The sequence below is a fragment of the Musa acuminata genome, chromosome BXJ3-2, assembly GCF_036884655.1.
Source record: "Musa acuminata AAA Group cultivar baxijiao chromosome BXJ3-2, Cavendish_Baxijiao_AAA, whole genome shotgun sequence".
Classification (NCBI taxonomy): domain Eukaryota; kingdom Viridiplantae; phylum Streptophyta; class Magnoliopsida; order Zingiberales; family Musaceae; genus Musa; species Musa acuminata.
In genome coordinates this window covers 22,662,279-22,672,036 of record NC_088350.1, presented here as the reverse complement: position 1 = coordinate 22,672,036, position 9,758 = coordinate 22,662,279, and the positions used below count along the sequence as shown (strand labels likewise).

The following is a 9,758-nucleotide window of genomic DNA, read 5'->3' as shown; positions in this document are numbered from 1 at the left end:
TCCCAAATAACATGTTTTAACTATTAAAAACACTTGCTTTTTATTATATGCGAAGAATAGTCTAGAGTTTTCCAGCTGTCACGCTAACAAGTTGACGTCCGTTAAAAGAACTTTTCTTAGTTGCGGATAACGCCCCTTGTCGGATCTTAACCCGTTAAGTCTCGATGTTTATAAACGACCGTATGAACAAATCTTGAATCTTAGAAAAAACCAAACAATAAATGGCAACAGATAACATCCGCCGGCGAAACATTTGCATTAGCTAACCAAAAGCCTGATGGGTTCTTGGAGACAGAGCCGAGCAAACATTATACTACAAAGCCGGACAAAACAAGCGGGATATACGAGGACTATAAACCCTAGAACTCCTGTGAAGCGGACCCGATATCGCCCTTCCCCTTGCCGCCGGTCTGCTTCTTCGGGAGCAGGACCTGGTGGATGTTGGGCACCACTCCACCGTTGGATATGGTTACGGCGCCCAGGAGCCGGCTCAGTTCCTCGTCATTCCGCACCGCCAGTTGTATGTGCCTCGGGATGATCCGGTTCTTCTTGTTGTCCCTGGCCGCGTTCCCCGCCAACTCTAGAACCTGCAAACCCAAGATAATCCTCGCCAAGCTTAGATCAAAAGGCTAAATCCAGTAATCCCAAAAGGGGAAGAGGGGGTCGACTTGCCTCGGCAGCAAGATACTCGAGGACAGCGGAGAGATAGACGGGGGCGCCGGCACCAACGCGCTCAGCATAGCGCCCGGCTTTGAGGAAGCGCGCGATCCGGCCGACGGGGAACTGGAGTCCGGCCTTCTGAGAGCGGGAGACGCTCTTCGAGGCCTTTGGCTTGCCCCGACCTCCCTTCGTGGTAGTCGCCGCCGCTGCCGCACCCGACGAACTCATGTCTTCGACGGTCTCCTTAGCCTTGCCTCTGAACAGGTGAAAGATGGATGACCGAAGGCAGAGTTTAGGATCCGTGGGCGCGGTCTTTTATAGAAAAGACAAGTCGTCCGATGTTATTGGTGAGAGTTCCCGACTCGCGGATCGCCATCGTGTCGGTACTTTGGAGCGTCCGATGGACCGGTTGCATCAGACATCGGACGGATAATGTTTAACAGCACCATTCTAGTATGTTCACGACCCCGCGGTTCCCGCCCTTTTACATGCCACGTCGGTTGACGCCATTTGCGATCACGGAAGCTCTCAACCGTTGGATACGAAATGCAAGGTGAGACGGTGTTGCTTTGAGATCAACGAACTTGCGTGCCTCCAAATGAGCACTTAGAAGACTGTTGAGTCTTTTTTTCGTTATCATTTGATCAGTTTAACCTAAGTCATGCAAGAACGTAAGACTAATTACATTTCCTCCTTATAATTAAATATTTTTAATATTATTTTTATATTTTAAAAATTACATTAAAATCTTTATATTTATGACAATAAAATATTTAAAAAAATTATATAAAATTAAAAACTAATTTTATAGATTTAAAATTTAAAAAATATATTAAAACGATAAAATAAATATTTTATTTTTATAAATATAAAATTTTCAATATAATTTTAAAAATATACCGATCAAAATACTAAATATGGGACTAATTGTATTTGATCAGTTTAACTTAAGTCATGCAAGAACGTGGGACTAATTACATATTCCTCCTTATAATTAATTGTTTTTTATAATTAATTTTTTATCTTTTTAAAAATTATATTATGATTTTTATTTTTATGAAAATAAAATATTAAAAAATAAAAATAAAATAATAAATAAATTTATAGAATTAAAAATTACAAAACATATTAAAAAGATAAAAATAAATATTTTATTGTTATAAATATAAAAATCTCGACATAATTTTTAAAGTATAAAAATCAAAACACTAAATATAACTAATTAAAAAATATATAATTAATTTGATAACATATCAATTTGGTTTAAGAAGCTCTTCGGACCCTCCTAGTTTCTGAACGCACTGCAGTACATGAACCATAAAGAATAATCTAAGTTAGAAATAAGAATTAGGAACTTTTAAAAGATTAAAAGCCATACATATAATAAATTTTGACGAAAATGAGATTAATAGGATGATTTGAATGATAAGAAAAACTATATACCAACAATAACATTTCTGAAAATTTTAGGGGGCTTCACCCTAAACATGCTACTTCTAGCTAAGAATAAGCTAACAATTACAGAATGCTAGGGAATAAATTGTTTTCAAAGAAGAAAATTAGTCATTCAAACAAAATCTGGGCTCATCAAACAGCCGGTAGGTACGACAACCACCATAACAATTAATTGGGATACACTCAATGGTAGGTTGGTGCTGCAAATTTAGGATCATACTTCCATTAGTTCTTGCCACATACAATACAGTACAAGAACCAACACATTGTGACAGATGCAACCATGCACATTTTTCAGGTGACTGCATCACAGGTCTCATATTATAATATACAGATGGTTGGCCAATATTAGGATCTTTGAGAAAAAGAATCATTGGATGCAGCATGAGAGTTATAATAAATCATCTTGGAATAGAAGTACAATTATAAGTAAAAAAAACAAATCAGAGAATTTAATGATGCTAATCTAATACTTTGTTAAAATTTCTGCTCCCTTCTGGGTTATCAGTATGGTATGCTCGAATTGAGCAGCAAGGCTGCCATCAGCTGTCACCGTAGTCCAATTGTCGCCCCATGTTATGCACTCAATGCTTCCCATTGTGAGAATAGGCTCTGTGGAAATGATAAGCAGTTAGCAACAAGGAAGAAAAAGATTAGCTGATTATTGATCAAGGATTACAATACCAAATGATATCGCTCATACCGGATGGTACGTACCAGTCCACTAGTAGACCGGTACACTGACCACTCGCTACCGAGCGGTACCATTGATCTAGCCTTGTATCGGATAATATAAGGTTGTATCAGGCAGTAATAGTCGATATTTCGACCGTTACTGTCCGAAATAGGTCAGTAACGATCGATTTCGATCGTCACCGCCTGCTACCGGGCGATATCAGCCTTGCTGGGACGAGGGAAGAAGAAGCGTCGATGGAGAAGAGGGAGAAGAAACAGGAGAATCAAGAGAACCTCGACGCTTCCCGATTCGACGCCACTCTCCCTCAACGATCCCGATCCATGAGGTAACAGAGTGACAACGACTCGGCTTCTTCTTCACCATGTTAGTCGCCATAGTGTCACGACCTTAGCTGGAATTGCCTAAGGCGTGCGGCACCCTTGCGGCCAAAGACGCGAACTTAGCTTGCGTTGCCTAAGTCGCGAGTCACTCTTACGGCAAAGACGCGAACTTAGCTTGCGTTGCCTAAGTCGCGCTTCACCCTTGCGATCTTGCTCCGCAAGGATCAGCCCACTTTGTAACCTCTCGCAGGTCCCGAAGGACCTGTAAAAGAGAAAGAGAGTTAGATCGAAAGAACGAGCAACGGACAAGTCCCGAAGTCTCGCGAAAAGGAAAGCTTTACAAGCAATTCGTCGAACACCTTGTGTGCACAAGAGAAAAGAGGGAGAGGGAGGAAAACAAGGCTTTCAAGGATGAACGAACAGCTGCAAGCCCACAAACAGCCGCTCACCTGGTCCCGGACGCAACACCAAGTTCCCGTAAAGGTCACGTGCGAACTTGCGAAAGAGTGTTCAACGTCCGGTATATAACCGAAGCCCCATCCAGCCATGTGCCACCCGGGGGGTTCCTGGGGTCTGAGCTGGCTGACATTTTGGTGAGCGGAGGCAGCACTCCGCTCACCTCCCGCGGCACGCGAAAACGGAGCTGTTTTGCTCGGTTCGGTGAACGGTCGCTTTGCAACGCTGCAGCTTGTTCGAACTTACATATTTACAAGCAAAATGACCCAAAACCATAAGAAAACATGCTGTCAAGCAGCTGTACATGCGGGTGTGAGCGACGAACGGTTCGTTGAACGGAGTTGTTGCGGGTGCGCGACGACCGTTCGTGACAATAGGGCGGATACGTCTACGGCTTTTGATGTCTTCATCAAATGCCACAGATGAGGAGAAGAAAAGGAGACGCCGAGGCAACGTACGCCTCCTTTATATTTTTTATATTTTTTATATATTAATTTTATATTATTTTTTTTGGTAAGTTTAATTTTTATATTATATTATATTATATTATATTATTTATATATATATATATATACACACACACATGTACCAAGCGGTATGTCCTTGCAAATCGCTCGGTACGCTCATATCATATTGTATCGAGCAAAGCTCGATACGTCGATACAGTACGAAATTTGCATGTTATTGATAACTCTAAAAATGCATGTTCAAAGGCAGTAAAATTTTGGGAGCAGAGGCTGAACATAACTCATGATGTATCGCAAATCCTTTAGTGTGTAGACAACATTAATCACTGTCTGTCAGCTTCATTGAAGCTGTTCCTTCGCAATAATATAGGTTATTATGGGGCAAAGGAGTGGTAACTTTTCATTTGCTTCAGAAGTGGGATAATTTTGCAAGTTCAAATCTCTCAAAAGTTTGGATGGGACCAACTTGGCATAATGTAGAAAACAGCAGCTGTAAGTTCAACAAAACATCATTTCTCCTTTTGTATTTCTACACGCTCAATTATGCAATTAGAATTGATGTCATGACTGATGACACATTTTGCATTCTACATCAATAATTGTCTGCGTAGTCATACATAACTTTCCTGACCTCCAATTCAATTTCCAAATGCCAACCATCAATTAACCACTCTCAACTACTGAATGCCTAAAACATAGCTTGACCAATAGGAAACTACTATTACTATTCTGAACATGCAATCATAAGCATGAAGATAACAACTAATTCTGGAAGATCTGCCCAATGTATGCATATGATTTTATCAGAAGGATCAACAATGGCTTAACCATGAAAACATACTTATCATCTCTTTAAAGTTCCAAATAATGCAACAAAAACTGAAAGAAAAAAGATTATTCTGAAGTAGAATATTCCAGAGATATGATGTACAAGAAACATACCAATGGTAAATGTTTCACCTTCAACCATATAACCAGGGTTATCGTTACCTGTCAAATTGAAGATTGTAATTCCGATGAGCAAAATTTGAATAATGTTAGATGCTAAGCAATCTTAACATGCATATGTCACAGATACAAATAAAAAAATAGCCTAAACACATATCTATATGTACACAACAAATGTACCTGCTCATGTAATGTAGTCTCCATAACATATCCATATATTTAAGAGTTTGATCAAGTTCTGAACTATAGTTTTAAGGAAAAAAGAGCCTTGTATATAAATGTCTATGAGTAAATCTCTTTCTTGAAATTTCGTCAAGGGTTCCTCCCCATCCTTACCATCTCATTCTATCTCCAAATAAGAAAAGAGTATAGTAATACATAACCAGTTTCATGTTACAACATTACATGACAATAACAAAATCAATGGTTGATCATGGCAATTTGCTATTATTTAATTAATAAGTAATCTGCTTTATATCTGCTACAAGATTCTAAGCCACCCTGATGTCTGCCAACTATCTTCCTACAGCTTCACAGTGAATAGTTCATGCCTCAACCAGCTATACTAGAAGCTTAACAACCCTTTGTTCACAAACTTTTAATTATGATATTGAAATTCTTATATCTAAGTGAAATTAATATATCTATTAATCCAATAAATATTTCCTGATGTTGGTCTACTAGGGGATCATAGCTTACCCAACTCAATTTGACATCTTATCAGGATGCCAATACATCCAGACCTCTGGGGTTTCAACTTCCAATAAGGGACCAAACAAGAAGACCCTCAATTAAGATCACATAAGGTAAAGTGTGAGCCCCTACCTTGCCTCATAATTGCCTAAAGGCAATTGTCAAGCTATCAGAAACAATGGATTAGTATCTTGTCATACTGGTATCTTTGGAGTATATGAGTTTTAAGCAAGAGACTAACCTAGTCAAACTGTCAAGTTATTGCATATGTGTGAGAGAGTGATGATAAGAACAATAATGTCTTGGATCTAACAAAGGACTTGTGAACATGATTCAAGGCCCTTTCAGAGACTCAAACTTCTCACTCAGGCATAATCATAAGTATATTGAGTTAGATGACTCACGATGATGCAAAATAATCGGTTCAGAGTGAAATACTTTCCCAACACCATGTCCGACAAAACGTTCCACCACGCTGAAGCCATGTCTTTCAGCAAGCTCACTAGGAGTATTAAAAGCATTAACTGAAGCATATGAATGCAAGTTAAAAGAAGTACTAGCAAAGAGGATCCTAGATTGACTTATATATTAAATTGTATAACCTCACTTTCTAAACATGAATGGTAACTAATTATGACATCTTATCAAGGCAATTAATACCAATCCACATGATTAAATTTGTGAATTCAAGGAAATAAGACAATGAAGCATGGAGTTCTTACAGTAATTGATGTACCACTATCTCAAAAGATACTACAATTTCCAAGACTTCTGTGTAAACATGAAGGGACAACATGCAAGGCAAATACATGTAACTAATATGGAGCAGCAACAACAATTTGAACAGGCCAGAAGATGTTTGAATCAGATTCAAATTAATATTTGAAGTTTCTAGGATATTTATTTGCATACCTAATTTTCTTGCCGATCTTTTTAAAGCTTACACCATCTTTGCAGATAGATATGGCTCTGTGCAAGCATTCTTCAGTCACCTAATACAGGAACTAGTTACTGATATCAGAATCAACAATAAATGAAGATACAGAATTTCAGGTTAAGGTACAGCTTCAAGTATAAACATGGAAGAATGCTGCAGTTACCTCATTTAAGAAGTGTCATAAGCTTAGAGATTTCATGATTTAGACAGCAACTTGATATAGCACCAGAATTTAAATTGATCTAACTGACAAAAACTAGAGAAGTACATTTTTTCAATTTCAAGAATTCATCAACTGTTAATTGCTTGACTCTGGAAATTGACATATTGCGCCATCAGTGTTCTAGTAATTTAACTACCACGATGCTAATAACATAATTTATTTGTGCTACAAAGAAGTAACAGAATACCTTTACAAGTCTTTTTGTAGGTTCATCAACATTTCCACATAAAAATGTTTTTGATGTGTCACCATGGTAACCCTGAATCAAAGGCAAAAAAACTTTTAATATCCGAATGATAAGAAGTCAGTAGATAAATCTATGTGAGTTCCCATTTTTCTTGAATATATGGAAGGAAAAAATATTAGAAAGGAAATGATCCCAGAGAATGAGAAAGGAATATACATTCAGGTAGACTGTCACATCTATGTTTATTATGTCACCATCCTGCATAAGAGAAAAAGTTATCTGTGAAAGGGAAATATTTGTTTAATGTTAAGAATATGACAATTCTCCTATTTCTGAACCTGTAGCTGGCGAGAATCAGGTATTCCATGGCACATGCATTCATTAACTGATGTACAAACACTTTTTGGAAAACCACCATATCCAAGCGGGGAAGGATAAGCACCAGCATCAACTATCATCTTGTGCACTGCTTTATCAATCTCGTCTGTTGTTACTGATGGCTGGTACAGAGACATGCTAATAATGTGTCATTCTTACTAGAAGGATGCAATTGGTTGATGTATATTTGAAGTTATTCTACAAAAGAACATAGATTTCTATGTGACAATAAATGGCTATAATATAGATTAAGTGAATTATTTTCTTTTAGGATACATGTTTTGAGAGTTCAAGAGGCCTCTTTTAGACATTTTTTGTGGGGTGATGACATCAACATTTTCTTCTATAGATCCTATAAATTAGTGAGCTTGTAAGCCAGAGAGGCATGGTTAATTGATATTATCCTTATTTGTAATAAAATCAAATTTAGTTGTCTCTCTTTCTTCCCCTCTTGTTCTCTTGGGAGTACTACCTTTCCTTGAAGAGAAGTAAATAGGAGGCCCATCCTATCATTCTTCCAAGGAAAGATGTTTTTGTTGCAAAAAAGAGACATATGCCAAATCCAATCAAATCCTATCATTCTTCCAAGGAACATGGGACATGAGGATGTAGATGGACTCCTACTTCTATATTAAGTTCCTTAAACAATGAGAGTACAGGATACAATAAAAGTTTCGAAGTATTTAAAAAATAGTTTAAGGGTAACAACCAAGGGGAACACAAGGCCAGTTATTCTATCAAATACAGGAGAACAATTGGATCTTTTAGCATAAATGATCATTAAGGTCCTTAAATATAAAGTAACTCAATGGAGGATGACAGGAAGTTCTACATTATCAAACAACGTGACTACACAAAAGAAACTGCAGAGATACTGCACTACTGCTTTAAAGCACTTAGCAGTATACCATAATATCTGAACTAAGTCCTAAATCCTAATATTGTGAAATTCACACTTACCCTGACTAATGTCCCTGCAAAGTCTAAAACGCGTGCAGCAAGCTCACCAGCAGCCTTCATGCGATCAATACCCTCCTCATCATGTATCTGATGTTCACTAGAAATCTCAGGCAAGAGTTTTGTACCCACATAAGGAGGTCTAAGAATGTGCTCTGGAACTGGAAGTGGTCCTGACACTTTTCCACGTCTCAACGGAGGCCTTTTTGTTGCTTTACCTGAACTTTGGAGCTCCCTAGACCTTTAAGTAAAATATAATTAAGATACCCAGCCAATTCCAACACTACAGCAGAACTAACAACAGATCTAGTACCTCCTGATTCGCATGGCCTCTTCAAGTCCTGACAACTTCCTAGATACTATAACAATGTTCTTTTGGACAATACTGGTTCCTGTACAACGCAAAGGGATCAAAATACATGAATAAGCCAGCAAACATGCACACTGATTATATTGTATAAAAATGACGAACCAACAAATAGTATATATGAGCAAAATCTTCCTTACAAAAGTGACAGTATATTCAAGTTAGAGTTTTTGCCATTACATAGATATATTTTTTGAACGAAAACCCAAACAAAGAAAAAATCATCCTTTTCTTTTTATGATCATTGATCAGTTGCTTATTCGAGAAAGTAGAGAAGAAGAATAAGTCCCACTCCAATAAATAGCTAGATGCCTTTCTACACGAGATAAGACTTACACCAGAACAATCAGGCCTACAGCCACTAGTAGTGTCATGGCTAACATTCGTAAACAGGGAATAATTGAGTTCCTATTTCACAGAAAAAGGGCCAATTTAGTCCTAAATATTGTGGACCACAATCCGACGGCACCTGTAGAAAACTTAGTTCCTAATATGATCTCGTTCGACGGCGAAGATAAACCCTAATCAAAGTTAAAACGGCTGGGAGCGCGAGCTCCTCAGAGTCCATACCTCGTCCGCCAGAAAACAAGGTCCGGCGGGTTCGTGCTTCCAAGAAAGAGGAGGAAGACGACGCGAGGGTCGGCCCGGTGATGAAGGAGACCATCGACTCCATCTCTCGGTCCTTACCGTGGTTCTTGCAGATGAAATTAAACGGACTGTCGATGTTGGAAGCCCGATATATCGAAAATAGGATTTCTGATGTATCGCCACGTGTCCGTCCACGCTATCACAGTATCCGGCGCTAATTAAGTATTATCCTCCGATTAACTACCGGCAAACCAAAATATTACATTAAGATCCATATACTTATAAAAATAAAATATTTAACATCATTATTCTAATAAAATCTTTTTTTTATTTGTAATCTTATAAAACTATTTTTTTAACCCTATAAAAGGATTTAAACGTCTTATTTTTATTTGTAACTTTTAAGAATATAAAAATCGAAATAT

General features: G+C 38.0%; 2 protein-coding genes across 2 annotated transcripts; both read right to left on the bottom strand.

Moving 5' to 3' along the window:
- Positions 1-237: 237 nt before the first annotated feature.
- LOC135631455 (histone H2AX-like) lies at positions 238-961 on the bottom strand. The gene is made up of 2 exons (XM_065139149.1): positions 673-961; positions 238-587 (listed from the first exon to the last, which is right to left on the bottom strand). Exons 1-2 carry the CDS (start codon positions 886-888, stop codon positions 360-362), a joined length of 444 nt encoding a protein of 147 aa, XP_064995221.1. The 5' UTR covers positions 889-961; the 3' UTR covers positions 238-359.
- Positions 962-2,463: 1,502 nt separating this feature from the next.
- On the bottom strand, positions 2,464-9,447 carry LOC135630830 (methionine aminopeptidase 1B, chloroplastic-like). The gene is made up of 10 exons (XM_065138060.1): positions 9,316-9,447; positions 8,692-8,770; positions 8,382-8,619; positions 7,382-7,543; positions 7,260-7,301; positions 7,044-7,115; positions 6,609-6,688; positions 6,101-6,198; positions 4,998-5,045; positions 2,464-2,727 (listed from the first exon to the last, which is right to left on the bottom strand). The coding sequence occupies exons 1-10, from the start codon at positions 9,416-9,418 to the stop codon at positions 2,582-2,584; spliced, it is 1,068 nt and encodes a 355-aa protein (XP_064994132.1). The 5' UTR covers positions 9,419-9,447; the 3' UTR covers positions 2,464-2,581.
- Between the last annotated feature and the right edge of the window lie 311 nt (positions 9,448-9,758).